This window comes from Platalea leucorodia, assembly GCF_965183815.1.
Source record: "Platalea leucorodia genome assembly, chromosome: 2".
Taxonomy (NCBI): Eukaryota; Metazoa; Chordata; class Aves; order Pelecaniformes; family Threskiornithidae; genus Platalea; species Platalea leucorodia.
In genome coordinates, this window is record NC_138824.1 from 67,263,052 (window position 1) to 67,281,856 (window position 18,805).

The 18,805-nt window shown below is 44.7% G+C and overlaps 1 protein-coding gene across 2 annotated transcripts in view; it reads left to right on the forward strand.

The window, feature by feature from the left end:
• Positions 1–18,805, forward strand: part of EDAR (ectodysplasin A receptor) — a gene marked incomplete at both ends in the record, with an annotated part of 62,184 nt that overhangs the window by 21,509 nt on the left and 21,870 nt on the right. The window contains 3 exons of one of the 2 annotated variants that reach the window (XM_082334477.1): positions 15,463–15,531; positions 16,240–16,362; positions 17,477–17,658. In XM_082334477.1, coding sequence (XP_082190603.1) covers positions 15,463–15,531; positions 16,240–16,362; positions 17,477–17,658 — 374 coding nt within the window. Of the gene's footprint in view, positions 1–15,462; positions 15,532–16,239; positions 16,363–17,476; positions 17,659–18,805 lie in introns of those variants that run through there. The other variant, XM_082334478.1, reaches the window with a different exon arrangement.

Consider the following 18,805-nt stretch of genomic DNA (forward strand, 5'->3'; position numbering starts at 1 on the left):
ATTACAGTGAAAAGATTTGAGCTGGCATGGCTCAGCAGTCTGCAGAAGATACGATGACAGCTTTCTGAGGGTGCAGATTGCTTTTGTTCTCCAGATGAAAACACTCTTACCATGGCAGTCTCAACATCCCCTTCACCAACCTGGAAAAGCAAGGAGCATGGAGAAAGGGAATATGTTGCTATGGTATCACTGGCAAAACAACAAATTTGGTAGAGTTTACTCCAGCAGAATGAAAAACCCAGGGCAGTTGTTAGGCACAAAAGGAATGTATTTGCTGGCGCAGAAATAGCAACACTGCAAAACTGATATATGACTTACAAATGCAAAATATTTTTTCTCATCTTGGTAGCAATGCCAACATAGATTATGGGGAAGGAGGGAGAAGAGGAAGCCAAAAGCCTTACCAGCTTCAAACATGTAGTAGCTTAACAGGTGAGATTTTGTGGTCTCTGGTAGATCCCTAGCTGACTGCGGGACCTTTATTCTTTCCACACTTTCATGCAGGCATGTGTGAAATAGGGCTTATAAACTCTTAAATGAAATGCTCTATCCATGACGGCCAAAGCCTTCATAAAAATATTCTGTTCAGTTTTAGACATTCACCTCAAGAAAGATGGGGGCAAGCTGGAGAAAATCCAAGTCGAAGCACAGACAGTGCTCTAGAAATCGTAGCTTAATGGTGCAAAACTGGACAAGTTAGGACTGTTTTGCATAAAATATGACCAAGTTAAGACATGAGGTCAGACTCAAATACCTAGGAAACTGCTGCAGAGCAGAAGGAAATAATCTGTTCTTCACATCCGTGATGGATAAGACAAACAGCAGCAGCTTCAAGTGAATGAAGAGACATGTAGATTAGACATTAAGAGAAGTTGCTTAATACCAAGAACAGCAATACACTGGAATAAATAGACAAGGGAAAATTGTGTAATCTCTGTCACCGGAGGTTCCCAAGACCCAGTTAGATAAATGTTTGTTGGGGTGGCAGAGAATGATTTTGTCTCAGTATGAGACAGAAGGGTAGATTAGATAACTGCTTGAGGTCCCATCCGGTCCTTTTTTTTTTTATGATTCAATTATTTGATAACTGATAAGTATATAATAAGCACAGATCTCAGAATCACCATTTTTTTTCTGACAGGATGCATTTTACTGTACTGATAGATTGAACTGGCAAAGGTCTATATAATTCTCTGTGAAATCTAATGGCTTTATAGTCTGGTGTTTTTGGTACTAGGTGTGTCTTGGAGGTACATAGACTTTTAAAGAAAGTACAGCTGAGAAGATGCAAGAATCTTGTTTTAATTAGGCTAATTTAATGTAGCTCTGAGATTTGTTTCAGTATAAGCTTTATTCTGTTAATGTTACCTCATCATCAAAATCACTCCTTCAAAAACAGGGAGATGAAGTATAGGAAAAAAATCCATGCTGGCCTTGCAAAAGGAATTTTTGTGTTAAAATACTTAGCCACAAATGTCGTGCACGTAGGCACAAACTAGAAAGCTGTCAGATGTGATAGAAATAATTTTTTTCCATCTTTAGTAATAAACTGCATGAAGGCAATAAGATGGAGAAGCAATATCCAAACCAGTAAGCATCTATGATCCAAGTTTTCCAATAAAAGTCCTTGTGAACTGAAGAAATGTTTGCAGTATCATCTGAATTGCAGGCAAGTTTAATCCAAGGACAGCCTTCAGCCTCTCATTGCTGCAATTACAGTGATTTCTTAAGTGCTAAGAAAGTAAAAAAAAAAAAATTGAATTTACAGCTGTAAGCTATTCTTCTTCTTTCTTATAATCCTGATAAACATGAATTATCCATTAATTGCAAAAAAATTTTTTTAATCTTCTTAGAGTTAGTTTTACCCAGCTCTGCTTTCTGCCTTGCACTTCTCTTCTGCCCAGAAGCGGAGTGGAGTGACATACCTCCAACCAGACACGTAGCGTTTCTCCTCTGTCAGGGACCTACTGCCCTGCTTCCCAATAGACCATCTCCCCTATCCATAGCCTGATATATCCAACTTTACCCCTCATCCTCCTGTGGCCATACTAGAGTTTATCAGTTACCTGGACCTAGTAAGGCCATTTCTCTGAGTGTTTCCTCCTCCTGCTTCAGAAGTGTCTTCCTTATGAAGTCCAGATGTCCTCCACCAACCTGTGATGAGGTAAATCTGTGTTCTTGGCCGCAAGGCTCTCGGACAAAGCCATCCACGGCAAGTCCAGCCCTGAAAAAAACAAAACAAAGCAAAACGAAACAAAACCCACAAAGCACAGTGAGAACCTCCTCCTCCACAAGCTCCAAAATCCAGGGACTGATGAGTCAGTGTGAACTTCCAGCAAGTTCTGCCTCTTCCTAGCCTAGAGGGATCCTAAATAGCTCTAACACTTCTGCCCAGCTCTGCTCTGAAACCTGTTCGAATGCACCCAAACAGGGTCAAGAACAGTGACCTGGGCTAGCTCAAGTCATCAGACATGGGTACAGTCCTGATGCAGGTATCGAGTATGTACTTTACAATTCTCTACAGCCTGAAACGAGAAACATAGAAGCACCTATCTGCTCTCAGAGGGTACAGCCATGCAACTGCAAAAACACTATGAGGGCCCCGGTAAGAGAGGATTTAGTCTAACACAGGGAATGGGCTGCAGACAGCACTCTCCCCAAGCACGTCCCGGGCAGCCCCAGTCCATCTGCCAGCGCAGGCTCCTCTCAGTTAAGCAGTTCCTCCACCTGCACCGCTCAAGGTGAGGGCTTCTCTCGGAAAGGCACAACCTGCTCAGGTCCTTTCTCTGCCATGGTGCAATTCCTGTGTTTCATCTACGGTAGCTGCTCTGCATGTATGTATCCCTCAGCTATCCAGCTCCTGGGTTCAGGCCAGAATACCCGTATGTCTCCCTTCAGGGTGGTGTGTAACCAAGGTTTTGTCCTATCAACTAATTCTTCACTCTAATTCTTGTCACCATTCCAAGGTGCCTGGCATGACGCTGCAAAGCTTTGCCGGGGGAAGTGCGAGCAGCTCACTCTGTGCTGCCATGGGGCAAACATCCCCGCTCTCTGTCGAGCGGCCTTGTCCCGTGCCTTCAAGGAGGAGCTTGAACCTCATCACAAGGATGGTTTAAGGCTCATCCTCTTCCCCATCCCACCATTGGGCACAGGATGGCTCCAGTTCTGCTTCCTGAAGCCTCAGCAACCTGGCCATTCCCTCATGTTACGATTGCTTCTAACCCTGGAGGCCCCATGCATTGTGATTGCCTCCAACCCTGGAGGCCCTGTGCCATTTTCTGAAGTTGTGTAACTCAAACCCCACCAGGCAACTGTCCTTACAGCTTGCCATGGAGTCACCAGCAGGTGGGACCCCACCAAAGGGCAACCACAGCCTGTGCTCAGCTCTGCTGCCTTCCAGTTATGTCAAGTTCCCCACTCCTGTCCTCACCCTCAGTGCCCTTTCTGCAGCCCAGGGCTCCCAATCCAGACCCCAGCCCTCCATGCCTCCTCCAGCTCCATGCCTAGACTTTTGCCCTGGTTCCTGCTTCAACCCAGCTTCATCCCACCTCCCCGTCTGCCCTCCGGTCTTCATTTCTCTTCTAACCAGAGAACAGGGAGCCCTGTCCCACCCAAAACTTGGTATATAGGTGTGGTAGCACCTTGTGGGGTTTAATGTTTAGGCAGTGCTCAGAAAAATTAAGAGGCCAAATGGATTCCTCCCACAGCTTGGCTGCCCCAGGAGAGTGGGGATGTGCATACATTACCCCTGCGATCCTGCACACGGCGTTCCGACACTGCACAGCTCCTGTTTTCATGTCATTCCAAGCAGCCTTTGACGGATACAGGTCTGCAGCGTGCAGACAGGACCTTTGCCATGTCGAAATGCCTCTAAGCAGCAACCACCCATGTTGGCAGGCTATTAAGTTTCTATAGAATTTTGACAAGCCTCCAGATGAACATCAAACCATCCCAAATCTCTCGACGGGCCAAGAATTTAAAAAAAAAAAAAAAAAAAGAAAAAAAACCCCCAAAAACTGACTTCACATGTCATTATTCCCCGCAGCTTTGTAGCTAATTTAGAATCTGTTGATCCTGGTGCCAATACATAGTTTATCTTTAAACTACCTCTGTACTCAGACTTGGTTTCATTCTCAGGTTAGTGTTGGTTGTTTAGCTAGCAAGTCAGTAATCTAACAGCATGTATAGGAGGGATATTCACCGTATATATCTGCCTATGCATATTTGTTCCATTAAGCAGAACCTCGCATGATAACTAAATATTTCTCTGGGAAAACTTGCTTTCTCAGAAGGAGAAGGAGTGCAGAATTAATATATGTGCTAATGCACTGCCCCCCAGTGGAGTCGGGATCTGGTTTAGGAGATGGAGCTTTGCAAACCTTCACTTGTAGGGTGCATAAAAAAAACACTCACAGGACATATATTAAATCAAAACATTAAATTAACCATTGGTGGGGCAGTGTTGAATCTATTCAAAGGTGGTTTATGGAGAGGATAATTCACATCTGATTTTAAATTTGCAGTACAAACTAATGCTGTCCCAGAATAACTCCGTTCTCAGCAAGTACTGCAGTCAGAGGGAGCAGAAGGTCTGCAGCTGCTTGTGAATGACACATCACATTTCAAAGCTGTTAAGGGAAACTATAGGAAGTTCTCATTTCTAAACAATAGCCAAATCCAAAATGTCTCAAGGCTGATGAGATGTTACACATAACTATTAAAGCAGCTGGAAGGAGCTGTATTTATTCACTGCAACATCCCTCATCATCCGGTAGGAATATGTGTCACCTTCTGGTTTGTAACAGAAAAGATTATGTTTATTTGATCATATGAAATGTTTCTGGAGATAACTTTAAACCACATTTTTTTTTACTGCTGCATTTCCTTCTCTCGCTGGCTCCTTGTCTTCCAGACTTCTTAGGACTGCCATTGCTTCCCAGAGGTCCCTTTCCAACCTTCATTTAGTTTTCCCTACGGCAACACAGAATATTATAAAACCTGCAGTTTGGTTCACAGTTACAGTCAGACTCTTGGCATGTCCAAAGACTCTTATCAAAAAGGAGCTTTAGATGAATATAAATTTTTAAAATGCATGTAACTAGATGGTAGAAATCAAGACCATAAGACCATGATGTTCACTATTGCTTCAATTCTGTTCTGGTGTTATCCTCTTCATTTTTCCTGCAGTGCTCTGCCACATTTCCGTCACATCACCTCTGTGTCAGGACAGGGTAATGCTTCTGAAACTACATACCCACATTTTCTTGTGCTTGTGTCACTGGAATGGGATGAGGCAATAGATGTGCATATGGATGATAAAAATATCTTTTTCTGCTGACAGCATAGTCGGGTTGTAGCACTGTAAAAGGCATTTGAATCAGCTAAATGACCGGTTAATGGAGGAGGCAGGGGAGGAAAGAAATATAAAGCCAATGTGAAATATAGTATATTTGAAGAGAAAATGTAAGCTAGGCTTAGTGGTACTCAAGTCAGAAGTAGGCAGCAGCCCTCCCCAGGTGACTGGGGAAGGCAGTCATGAACACCGTTGTAGTACACAGGGGAAAAGTAGCGTCTAGCATAGCACAAGCAGAAGGAGTATAGCTTCCTTTCTATACATTTTTTTTCCAAACCCCCTGTAGGCTTGCCTTCCAGGTCGTTAGTTTGCCAGCCTGAACTCCCCACTTTGCCCGTGCCTTCTGGGGTGTTTGCTGTCAGGTCAGCCGGTGGCAAAGCTTGACCCTCAGGCAATGCAGGGTAGCCAGTGGCGTGTGCAATCATTTCCAGTTACCCCCGTTCTCAGTCTGCAAGTATCCAGGCTGAGACACCAGCAGGGCCCACGGGAGGCAGCCCCATGCCTGCCCTGGGGCGGCCATGCTGGTGGGAGACCCACTCAGCTACCCACAGCGAGCAACCCCCAGACACCACAGGCCCCTTCTCTCAAGATGGGTGCGAGCAACCTGCTCCCCTTCCCACTCAGCCTCCGCAAACATGTGTTATCAGCTCCTCTCCCCTGTCGGACACCTCTTGCAGCAGAGAGGATTTGGGCCAGTTGTACCCACAGTCATTCATCCTTCTCGTGCCCTGCCTTGCTGCTTGCCTGGTGTGGTTTCAGCACGGCACTGTGGGGCTTGAAGGTGGGGAGCTGTTTTTTGTAACACTTTTGTCTGGTGGTACCCTCATCCTGAAGATATTCTCCCCTCCCCATCTACACTTGGGGTCAATAGCTCAGGTTGTTTTGTTAGTGGTTTTTGCACAAGAAATGTTCCTATGTCTTCTGTAAAATCATAGAAGAAATAGAGACTGCCTTTAGATGTGCAATACAATATGACCTTGGTAGGTAAGACCTACCAAAGTCATAAGTTATTCTTGACAGGAAGCTTTAATTCCTAAATAGAGCAGGTACCATGGACTTTCTGGACTTCAATAAAGCATTTGACACCGATACGCATAAGGGACACAGGATAGGTCCAATAGGTAAAAAATGAGCAAGCAGAGAGATACAGATGGGTCATGTCAGAAGAGCAATTACTGAACTAAAGGCTCCTGCCTGGTCTCTCAAAGCCAGTCTTATTTAAGCATCCCGTGCTGCAAGTTGCAATCAGAATTGGCTGAGCACACCAAGCTGGGAGGCAATTTCCCTGCTGAAATGGCCTGGGGGCAGTTGCGAGGCTGCTACTTTTTGTGAAATGGAGGTGAAGTGGTTACTCATACAAGCTTACATCTTGTGAAGCACTGCTGGTGGTGGTGTCTCAAAGTTCTCGTGATGTGCACGATGGTGGTGGTGGTGGGAGAATAGGCATGGAGAGAAAAGTGATGTCTTTTATTAGACTAGCTGATAGGCCTAGAAAAAATGAGCAGCTCTCAGGCCTAGTTCCTTCAGCAGGCTCAAAAAGCAGCAGTAAAAGCCATGCTAAGTGTGAGGTGGAAGGAATCGCTCTTGGATCAATCTTGCTGTGCTAATCAATCCCACCACATGAGAGAAAAAGGTGGTTAACACCTGTGGAGCGTGGGGGGCTTTACCTGGGAGCGAAGTGACAGGCTGTTAGCTCCTGCAGAGGGGGGAAAAAAAGGGGGGGTGAAGAAAAAAAAAAGGTCATTAGCATTTGTGTTATATTTTTAAATACATTATTACATTTCTGGTATTTTGTAGTTAACCCAAGTTAATTGCAAGCTCTTGGCTTGCACATTTCCAGCCCAGAGGATAACCAGTTTTTAAAACTAGCTTGCTCCCTTGAAAGGCTCAGCTTGACATAGCCTGGTAACAGGTTTATCAGATAAGGTACCACTAGGCTTAATGCACTCCTTAATTGGGAATGTAAACACCTTCATTAAAAAAAAAAAAATAAGGGCCTCAGAGAAATTATGAAGAGATTTTGTGATTATCAACTCGAAAGAGAAAGTATTCCAACAGAGAAAGCCATTTCTTCCTCCTTCCCTAGGAGCAGAGGCAACCTACTTTCTAATTGTAACCCTACGCGGCACGTTAAGCACAGAGATCTCCCTCCACCAGGACATTATCTGAGATTCAGGAGATCCAAGCTGAACAGAGATGTGAGGGACAGTCAGCCTCTCTGAGGGCACATGGGTATAAATAGATGTGTTTGTGTACACACGCGTGCCTGTAAACACACAATTTCTGTAGGCATGTCTGTATAGTGGACTGGGACTTCAGCTGCTATTAGCCTGGGTGCTGGTTGTTCCTCCTCTCACCTGTACGCGTGGTGGTTGGCATAAACAGCAGCCCCAGCAAGTCATAGCTCGCAACTACCCACAGATATGGAGGATTTGGTTGCCTGGGCATGTTCCTCTGCCTCGCGTTGGACCGGGAGCTGCGTTTTGGCCTCTACGCCCCATCCCCTCACTGTCCCCCCAGGGGAACACACGCCCACGAGATGGGGGTACAGGGAGGGACTACTCCTGTGTACCACCCTGCGTCCCCTGCTTGGGGCACAGGGGCCCGCAAGCCCTGGCTGGTGCTGTGGGTGCCCCATGCCATGCCCCCCAGCCGCCTTTCCACTCGGGCACCCCCCCAGCACGGCGCCCGCTCGCTGTGTGGCCCCTGTTCCCAGCGGAGAGCTTCCCCTCCCCGTGCGCCCTCTCCCTGCTCTTCCCAACAATGGTGGCCCGGGCAGCTTGGGATGTAGTTTTGAATTTAAATGGGGCCAGCCTCTAGTTTACAAAAATAATAAATCCTCTTCAAACAGAGTTATGTAAAAAGTAGAATAATAAAAAACCTAATGTTTTTTGGCAGCGTGTGTACTCCTTTGTCTGCAAGACAGAGGCCTGTTGACAAACAAGCTTTTCTGGGACTCTCAAATCAAGTACCGAAGTATAAATGGCCACCACCTAATGCTGACTTCATTACATTTGCCAAACGCAGTGAAACTGCTGCACTGTTGCTTAATGCACTTGTACAAGGAATAAATGTTCGTGGCCAGGACCCTCCCGATGACATCCTCCCCATGCAGAGACCTGCGCAGGGGAGGTTCACCCTCCGAAGGTACCACCCTGCTCTGCTGCAGCCCCCTCCCGCAGCACCCCAGCTGCTATTCACTGTGCCTGTAAGATGCAGTAATTCAGATGTTTTCACATAAACCGTGGAAAAAACAGAACTGTTTGTTGACCTCTCTAATAATTTTCTGGCTTTTAGCTAAGAAATGCAAATGTGCTGCAGAGCTAAGAGCAGACATTATTTATTGATGATCACCATGGGATTTCTATTCTGTTTACAATTTCAATAAATTCTGTTGATGGTCGTTGTAGGATTTCACCTCAATTTCTTCCCGTAAAGTATTCCTAAATTTCTGCACCTCTGTCCTGTCCATCAACCCTTATTGTATTAAAAAGATGTCAGTCTCTGCACGGTGCTAAAAATCCTTCGCTTCCCAAATACTGTGAGATTTGACAGTACTTGGCAGCTCACAGGATCAGACCCTGAGAAATGGAAGCAAAGTGTGAGCTCAAATCCTTATCGACCTTAATAACACAAGCCAAGACTCAGACTGTTCTTATTAGGTTATCTGTCATCTAGAAAGCATAAAGCCCAGTGAAAAGGAAAATATGTTAGAAAAACATCATCGTTGTTTTGGTGGTTTGTATTTTCCTAATAAGCTTTTAATTTTCTGCTCCGAATGGAAAGTAATACTTGCCTTAGGAACTAAGGAGAGCTTCTGAATCTAAAATGAGTTGGTTTTGTACCAGCAATTTTACCTCGCTTCTGGAAGCAAAATGCCAAAACCCAGTTTTGTCTCCCTCAGGTAGGGGGAGATGGGGAAGCTTCTTAGGAAGCAGTGATGGAGAAAGCACAGGGTCGATGCAGCACTGGGACGACCCTGTAGACAGTGAATGACTGTACTGTTGCTCATTCATTCTCGCCTTAGAATCATTAGGCTGGGGAGTCTAACATGCTCATTTGCAATTTTTCGTGGTGATGTAAGATCCGTCTTGCAACTATTTCCATGGAAAACTCGGGTGCCCTCCGGCAGCTGTGAGCTGGCAGTGGGGCAAGCCCACCTGAGCAGCAGAGCAGGAGCTCTCTGGGGGGATGGGGCGCAGCCCTGATGTGCCTCCAGCACACTGCACCCGCCGCTGCCATTGCCAGAGTTTCTTAACAGAAAAGCCCAAGCCCTCCTAAACCAAACAAGTAAGCAAGCAAAGCAGAAGGAAAAATATGTCAGTTGTAGCACTTCCCAGCAGACTTTAGGAGGGGCTGAAAATAACAGGAAAGCCTTCACGTAAATCACCTTAGAAAAATTTTATTTTCAGAGAGGTGGAAAGCAAGCCTCTCCCACTGAGGAAAATCCTTATGGGGATCGGCCAAAAAAGTAAAGATTTTTTCCCCCATTACAAATATGAGGTTTCTGATTTTTTTTAATTGTGCGTCAGAACAAATCCCAGATTTTTTTTAATTTATTTTTTTCAATTATAGAAAACAAAAGAGATCATGTGACTTAGCCTAAGGGTCAGGGCAGCCTTTTGACTGGGGGAGGTACAAGTCCCTGCTCACATTTTCGCCCTAATGAGTATTTTCTTGTTTCTATAAAGCAGAACCAACCACAGCAGCCTCCATGGCCAGAGGTCATGAGTGCCTTTTCCCTACAGCATCACTTCCCCACCGAAATATCAGCCTTTCTAGTGGGAACATCACTGAAGTGGATGCGTTGCAACGACAGGTTGCAGGATCAATGAATTATCATTTTCCTGCCCAAAGAGCCATCCCATACTCAATCCCTGCTCACCTCCCTGAGCGGCTGGGGTTGCTGGGGCAGCAGGCAGGGAGGTGTGCCTGCGAGCCACGTGCCCTGGGAAGACTATGGGTGGGGATGGAGAACACTGTTCTCCTCCGGCAGCCCTGGCCCAGCAAGGTTGGGTTTTGGAGGGATGCTGATGGCAGATAAGACCAATATCAGCCTAGAGGGAAGCCGAATTGGGGCCATGCCAGTAGTAAGAGGGCCAGGGGGCAGCTGGCTTGGTGCCAGCCAGCTGTGGGTGCCCTGGGGATGGGCAGGGAGACCGTGTGGTCCCCTCAGCCCCCGCATCTCCTTAGTGCCCCCGTTTCTGTTTCCGCAGGAACACATGCCAGCCGTTCAAAGTGTGCTGAAAAGAGCCTTTCCATCTTTCTTGCTTTTTTCCTGCATCGTAGCCTCTTTTTTTTTTTCCTGAAAATCTTTTCAGAAAGCTGATGACCTGTCTACACAAGAGCCAACGCAAGTCTTTATGTAAGTTGAGAAAGCAGGTTCGAATACGGACTTCAGATGTAGTTCCCAGATAAGCGAGTCTGTAAGAGACAGACAGCTCTTCATTAGACTTGATTGCCCCCACGTCCTCAGTTTGTGGTGGCTCCATTAACAAATTAAAGAATCTTTTATGTGCCCTCTTGTCAACGCAGCTCCCACTGGAAAAAATCTTGTTTCTGTGCCTGAGCAATGAATTGTTTTTCTGACAGAGTTGCCAGATCACAGAGGCAATTAAAGTTTTATGTGTAGCTTGGGCTGTTGTCACTTCCTTTTGATGTTTCAGGTAAAAGGAAGAAGAGAGTTGTATCATTTTAACACTTTTTACATCCCTCTCTGAGGTAATTTTTAAGGTGTATTTGCAAGGTCAACGTGATAAAAAACAGATATGGGAAACGGTGTAGTTCGCGTTCTCCTACAAATGTAATATTGTTCTGTGCAATATTTTTTCACAATAATACAAACTGTAACCAAGGCTACAAAATAGTTTTCTTCATCATCTCTGTGTTTCCATTTGCCTATAGTTCTCTAAGTTTATTCTCTCCCCGAGCTTGCACTGCCATCATTGTTGTTGAGTGATGTGTTCAGGGAATCCTCTTTCCTCCTGAAAGAAAAACTGAGACCGCATCTTTTTTCACGAGGCCGGGGCCAGACTGAACTCTGCTGCTGAACTCTGAAACCTGTGAGGCCCTGCAGTGAGGTTTATGTGCTTATCGCACCTCAGAAGGATTTAGCAGCATCAGGAGCATACAGAGATTATCTGCTGAGCCCATGCAAAAAACTGTGATAATCTGTGGAAAAGGTGGTTTGTGAGGTTCCTCTCATAAACTCTGGGAACGTGGGGCAAGCGCTGGGTTTGTTGGTGGCACCTATGAAGTACATATGACCTGCCCACATTTATTTATATGCAACCTTTTGTCACCCATTCTGTTGCCTATCACTGCTGTTGTTGCTGGTAGCGGAGATCTTGGATGTGGGTTAGTGATCGATACCATTTTGCCAGCTACTCAGGAATTACATTTGTAACCACAGATCTGCTAACCAAACTGCTTCTTAGAAAACCCCAGAAGAGAAATGCATATAGAAATACCAAAACGGTGAAGTTGTCTGACACAGCAGTTGTGCCTTTCCCTCTTGCAAAGTCAAGTTTTCTGTCCTTGAAGTATATCTGCATCGGTGATGAAATTAAAGAATTGCAGAGATACTAAACCCCCCCCGCAACACTAAGAAATATGTATTTCTGTACTTCAATCCATGTATTTGTTTTCCTCCTATTTTCAAAATTTTTTTTAAACCCAAAAAGTCTATGAATGATAGGATATTATCTTTTGCACTGTGTTGATACTGAAGCCACGGAATTAAAATAACAGCTAAGATCATCCATCGAAAGCTGTGAGCTTCAGCTTAGACCACCAGCTACGGTAACCTCATTGTTTGCATGTTCCCTATGTTTACTCCGTTTACTCATGGATACTCTAAGTATCACGGCAGTGCTACCTTATCATCTAAGTAAATTATCAAATTCAAAGGCTGACCACTGCGAATGATGCTTTCTCTTCTTTGGACAGCCTGAACTAAGCATTTTCTGCCTGGGGATTCATTTATTTATTTATTTGTATCTTCCAGTTCTTGGTAGGAAGCCACAAAGACTATATAGAAGGGCCTTGTGTCTGGGAGGAGAGATATTTGAGTAAGAGGGTCCCAGGCATCTCTTTTCCTATTCCCCTAGGCCAAATTTGTGCCTCACAGTCTACAGGAGAGAAGCTGAGACAACAAGTCTCTAGCATTTCTTGCTGTTGTTGCCACTGGGAAAATAGTCTTCCTTTTCTTGTCAGCTTATGTGTATATTCTTAGCAGCTCTTAATGAATATGCCCTGAAAGGCAAATATGGCTGTAATTAGCAACCCCCTCTAGTCATGATGAGGCTTGCTGCATGTTGCGCACCTGATCCACAAAGACGCAGGTCTGTGTTTTACACCTCCTCTCCGGAGACACCCACGTGGCCTAAACAAAAACACAAGTCAGGATCTGTGGAGGGCTCGGCAGACGAGCTGCCGGAGATCCCAGATTGCTTAGGAGCAATTGCATGGTCCCAGCAAAAATACACCTCCAGCTCCTTCCCACTTGCCGTTGCCTGCCATCCCCCAGGAGAGTCATTTGCTTCAGTCAAAGCATAGCAGAATATGAAGGAAAGGTGCAGCATCTGTTAACTCATTAAGAACTAATTGTTTTTCATGCTTATGGGCCATAACTGGCCACTCTTTTTCCTGCGTCTTGGCAGAAGCTGGCTGATTGTCCAAGCTTTGCCTGTCTTCACAGATGTCGGCTAGAGACAAAAGTGATCTTAGCACTAGAAGATCCCTTGTTGCGTGGATGGGATTAATGCGTGACAGATAATATGGTGCAGGTATAAATTAACATGCTTGAAAACTGACAGCAAGCCCAAGAACAGCCTGGTATGTCCTGGTAGACACCATCAGGTATCATCCCAGCTGAGGAGGTCCCTATGGCCCTACTGCCAGAAACTTCCTGCATCTGCCTTCCCCCACTCCTGCATTATAAAAATAAAGTAAGCATTTTGGTTTTTAACTGCAAAGGAGGAAAAAAACCCAGCGGAAAATAACACTGCCGGTTTATGGCAGTGTACTTGAATAGGGGGATGAATATTGAAATTTAGCTTTTTGGTATTCCAATTTGTGGAAAAAGTCTCCCCTGGAGTTCTAATCTAGCCATATTCAGCACTTTGAACTGGCTTTTTCCAGTTAAAAAAGTATTTCCCATATGTTTGACATATTGCTATGTGTAATGATGGAATGCAGGGGGGAAAAAGTATGTTTACATACAAAACATAACCCCACATGCATATTTATATTGAGAGACAGAAAAATATTTTATGTATGTATGTATGTATAATGACACTTTCAATTTTATGTAAATAAATACCAAATGGATGGAGAAGATTTTATTATACATTAGTGGGCTACATTTCTTCATTTCCATTTTTCAAATCTGGCTATGATTGCATACAAGTACCTCAAACAGCAAACATCTGGGTGGCTTGAAAGCAAACTGAAGCATGTTTTTGCTGTAAGAGATATTCTTACTGTAAAGTTACAGATTCAAACTTTTTCAGTGAAATTTTTGGTCCCAAGCAGCCTCAGACCCCATTTATAATAAATACGATCATTTTATAGTATCAGTGGGGACACAGCCTTAATAATATTAATATTTAAAGTCTAACAAGCTCTTTTATAATGAGGATTCAGTTTAACAGACATATGCGTTAAGACTATATCCTTGGAACTTTTCCAAACAACTGCACTGTCATAGCCAAAGCCTTCGTCCAACTCAAATGTTTGACAGTTTATACAATTGCGTGACTATTTTCCATCTCTTACCTCCAGTTTTAGGACAATTTATCTCTGATTCTCTTTTGTTTCTAGGTTTCAAAGTGCAATTTCCTGCAGAAACTAATATAGTCATAATTCAGGTTGTCCACCCACCCACCCAGTTACCTGTCTCAGCTAGCCTAACTGCTGGAAGGAACGTATAAAGCAAGTTCCTAGCTTGATGCTGGAGTGATATAATCTTTGCTTAATCTACTTACTGTTTAAAAATGTCAGTGTTAGTGGCTATCTCAAATACTAGAGCGCTGCTCTCATGTAGGTTGTTTGCTCGAATGTGGCACAAAGCAGTAATTGTACTCTTCTGAGAGACTAAAAGCCTTGCAGTGTCTGAGACCCGGAAAATTTAAGAGTAGTTTACATCTGCTAGGACCAAAGTGTTGCAACTGTATCTCAAACATTTGCAATTTGAAGCTGTAAAATCCCTAGGGCATATTATGCTCTGTAACAATACCATTAAATATGTTGTATCATGCTAGTGAAACAATTTGTGTCTCCTTTTCCTGTCTCTCTTTTCCCCTTAGAAAGAAATCCAGTACATGCATATGTAACGTTAGCTCTTATTCAAAATTATTCATTTGAAGAAATGAAATAAACTAGCACATGTGTTGATAACAGAGATTGCAGCCTTTCTTTTCCCCAACTATTGTAATAGCAATTCAAATATGAAATTTGGCTTCTTCCATGAGTTTGCTCTCTTAAATCTGCAGTTTGCTTTTTGAGAACAAAAAGCAGCCAACACTTTCTACAGAAGGCAGCTCTGGGCTTTCTCAGTGGATCCGCAAGAGCCGGCAGGGAAGGCACAGCCCCGGCGTGCCGGCTGCCCACGCTGCTTGCAGTCCGTTTGCTCCCTGGCTCTGCTTTTGGCTGCTCCGTCTAGATCTTTCCTAGACTAATCTGATCTAGTGGTGTCAGGCACTAAGCAGTGTGGACACAAGTCAGGCTACTGCTCCGCATCCATCTTTCATTCAGCGGTCGAGACGTAGCCCTTGGTTCCTCCGTGGGAGGACTTCTCAGCAAGCCAAGAAGTGCCAGGGCTTAGAACAGGTTCCTCACCTTTGACAGATTTTTATAAAGGCTGCAGGACTGGGCTCCCTCATGCCATTGATGTTCTCAAAGAGAGGAAAGAGATGTGCAGTTAGGGTGTGTAGTGTGTGCGTGTGTGTGAGTGCACGTGCACATCTCCCCTTCTCTTTTTGTTTAGACCTCCGGGCATCGCTCCCATGTAACCTTTGTTCTGCTTATGAGCCCTTCTGTTCTTATTTTGGCAACACACACAGATATTTACTCATGTTCCTAAACAATCACTGGTTCTGTCTTTTCAGGTAAAATATCAAGAGAGCATGGCTCACCTGGGTGAACGTAAATGGACTCACGTGTTCCCTTTTCTGGTGGTAGGTGTTTATGTGCGTACAGGTTTCTCCAGCCTGCAAAGATAACTGCATTCTGCTTGGGACTTTGCAAACACCTGTGAATTGCCATGGCACAGCTACAGATAACTTAGGGACTGAACCCCAATGCAGTGATCGGTTTCCATTCCATAAAACACCTGGGCATGTGCTGCTTAGGCTGAGGATGCTAGGGAGGAGAGGAAGGAGAAGGACCCAGGATGGAGCAGAGGCAGAAGGCACTGGAAGAGCTGATTAGCCTGGGTGTCGCATGAAGCACAACCCTATCATGGTTGAGGCCCAAGGCAGTGCATTATCTCAGGTTGTTATAATTATCCCTTGCAGTCATATTTATGAAGGCTCATTAGAGCTGGGAGGGGGGAAGGTGGAAACTCAGGCATTTGCTGTGCAGGAGAGCATGAGAATTAATAGGTCAGGAATCACAGCCTTCAGTATTTTGAGGAGTAGTTGTGCCAACAAGCACGAATGTCAGTGCTCTGAGAAACTCTTAGAAGGACCAGATTGCTCAAAACTGTATCTGCCTCCATCCCATGTAGTGGCACCACTTCTGTTTCTGAGCTTTAGGGGTGTTTCACACTGCAATGCCGGCCCCGACGCCTTCTGAGCCACAGCAACTGAGCAAGGGGAGGGGGCGAGGCATGGGGGACGAAGGCAATGGAAGTGACGGTGCTCTGGGATGCTCTCTGGTGACAGGTCTCCCTGGTGTACTCCGCCAGTGCTGAATACTCCAACTGCGGCGAGAACGAATACTACAACCAGACCACCGGCATGTGCCACGACTGCCCCAAGTGCGAGCCGGGCGAAGAGCCTTACATGGTAATTTCAGCTTCTTCTGCTGGTAGGGGGACACATATCGAGCACCAAATGCAAAAAACAAATGCTTTGTTACATGGCAGTAATATATGGATGGGAGAGAAAATGGGGAAGGACAGAGATGTTAAGCAGGAGCGCTCACGCCTGCAAGTGTGTTGTGGGAGAGAGGCACCGTGCATTCACACCAGTAAACCACATCCCTGGAGCAGCCTGTAAAAAGTGATATTGTAAAAGTTGTAAGGTAAAAGTTTCACACCCAGTCTCTGCCAGTCCATTCTCATCTCAATAGTTATTTAAAATCTGACGCTGCCGTTCTGGCATGGTGTGATTAATCGGTTAGTCTGGCATGCTCGCTGGCCCCCCACACCGAGAATTTAATTTTGCTCTCCTGCTAAGATATTTTGGGACTAGAGGAACTTGGATGTTTCTGCAACATTTTAAATTACGGTTCCTAAGTAACCATTTGATTTACAGCAGATAATTGTTGCTTATTAAAAAATAAATTACTGAAATCCTGTTTGGTTTTAATGGGATAAACATCCTATTGAAAGAATTTCACACAGTTGGTAGTCCTGAACAAGTATGTTTGAATAACAACCAGTTGGTTTTAGTTTTATTTAATCTAAACGTAATGTTCAGATGGGACATGTGAGTTCAAGGGTTACGAAATCTCATCCAAACATTGCCTTTTGTGATGTTCACTCTGGCCTCTCCAAGCATGAAAGCAGGATTGCTGATATGCCTGCTGCAGCCGTGTTTCCCCTGTAATCTTCTTCTCTGCTCTTCAATTTTCAGTTCACTTTCTATCTGAGCAGCAGCTGAAATTCACTTCCATGACTTGCTGGAATATGATATAAATAGCTGGGGGGGGGACACACACTTTCAAGGAGTACGATGCCCTCGTTCCCCTTTCCCCTCTCCAGGACACAGTATGCTACATCCTTATATTGCTCCATGGCCTTTTTAGGACAGACACTAAGGGACCAAACAACAAACGTTTTTCTCTTGGTATGACGTTGTGCCGCAAAGCCAACGGGCCAGGCTATGAACATTCCCTTTTGCTAGAAGCCGGTGTGCAGTGCAAGCCTGCTTTTTCAGTGACTTTGTGTTGTTGCAGACATGTGGATACGGCACCAAAGATGAGGACTACGGCTGCATCCCCTGCCCTTCAGAGAAGTTTTCCAGGGGAGGTTACCAGATATGCAGGCGACACAAAGACTGCGAGGGATTTTTTCGAGCCACAGTCATGACACCTGGTGATCAGGAGAATGATGCAGAGTGTGGTCCTTGTCTCCCAGGGTAAGGATTTAACCGCAGACCTTTGCTGTACCCAAGGCACTGCAAAATAATTTTTTAATGTCAAAATCTCTGACAGCCTCTCTTCATATCCTAGCTGACTGTAGGTACAATACTGGTGACTTATACTTTTCAGTCTCTGCTAAAACAATACATTTAAATGTTTCAAAAACATTGGTGAATCTAGTGTATCAGAAGATGTCGTTAACCTTACTGAAATCTCACTGAAGAAAAAACTACTGGGAACAGCTAGAAAAACTGAAGTTTCTCTTACTAGAAGTGGAAAGAGAACAGCTCAGGTACCCAAGCACAGGTGCGAGGTACCATTTTAGATGCTCCGAGAAACCCAGCTTGGCCTCCAGCTGCAGCTTCAGAGGGCCACCTTCTAAGTCCTGCATCCTACGAACGAGCTCCATGAAGATGCCTTGGATACCCTGTAGGGTCCATGCTGGCAGTACAGTGTGTTTAGGAATAAAAAATATCTCCTCTCCAGATGTGACCAGCTGGCAAATTTGTCAGTAGTTGACAGCATTAGCTAACATAGCTGTTAGGTGAGATTTACCAAGGCATTTTAGTCTCTAGGGGTCCTTTCTAGTCAACAGAAAGGGGCCTAAGGAGCTGCTAATGTGCTGTGTGCGCTGTTGTTCGGAGTCAAAACAAGTTCCAGGGCTGGCTGAAGGGGCTTAAAATAGATGCTGTTTATTAAGTCCATCTTTTTAATGGTCTCTTATGCTCAGTATAATTCTGATGGTAACGGTGAGAAAGCAATTGCTGCATTGAATATGTTAGCAATATATTCTTGACCATATTACCTTTTAAAGTCTGAAACCCAAGCATACATTTGCTTTCTCAACATTTTTTTTTGTAGGGTAAGTAAACACAGCCTCACCTTACACACCTTTTCAGTTTCTGCCAGCGTGCAGAAACTTCTTTAGTTTAGAAGTGTAATTCCTACTGACATTTGGCTTTTGTGCAGTTTGCAGATGCTGTGTAACCCACACTACTTATAGCACAGGAAACCCTGTTAAAGAGGCCCTGCAAGCTTCCAGGTTTATTCTATCAGTGAGTCTGTGTGAAATTTTCACAGTTTACAAATAAAAAGAAGGACTTGCTTAGCTGCCAGCTGAGCAGACTGATGATGTGATTTGCA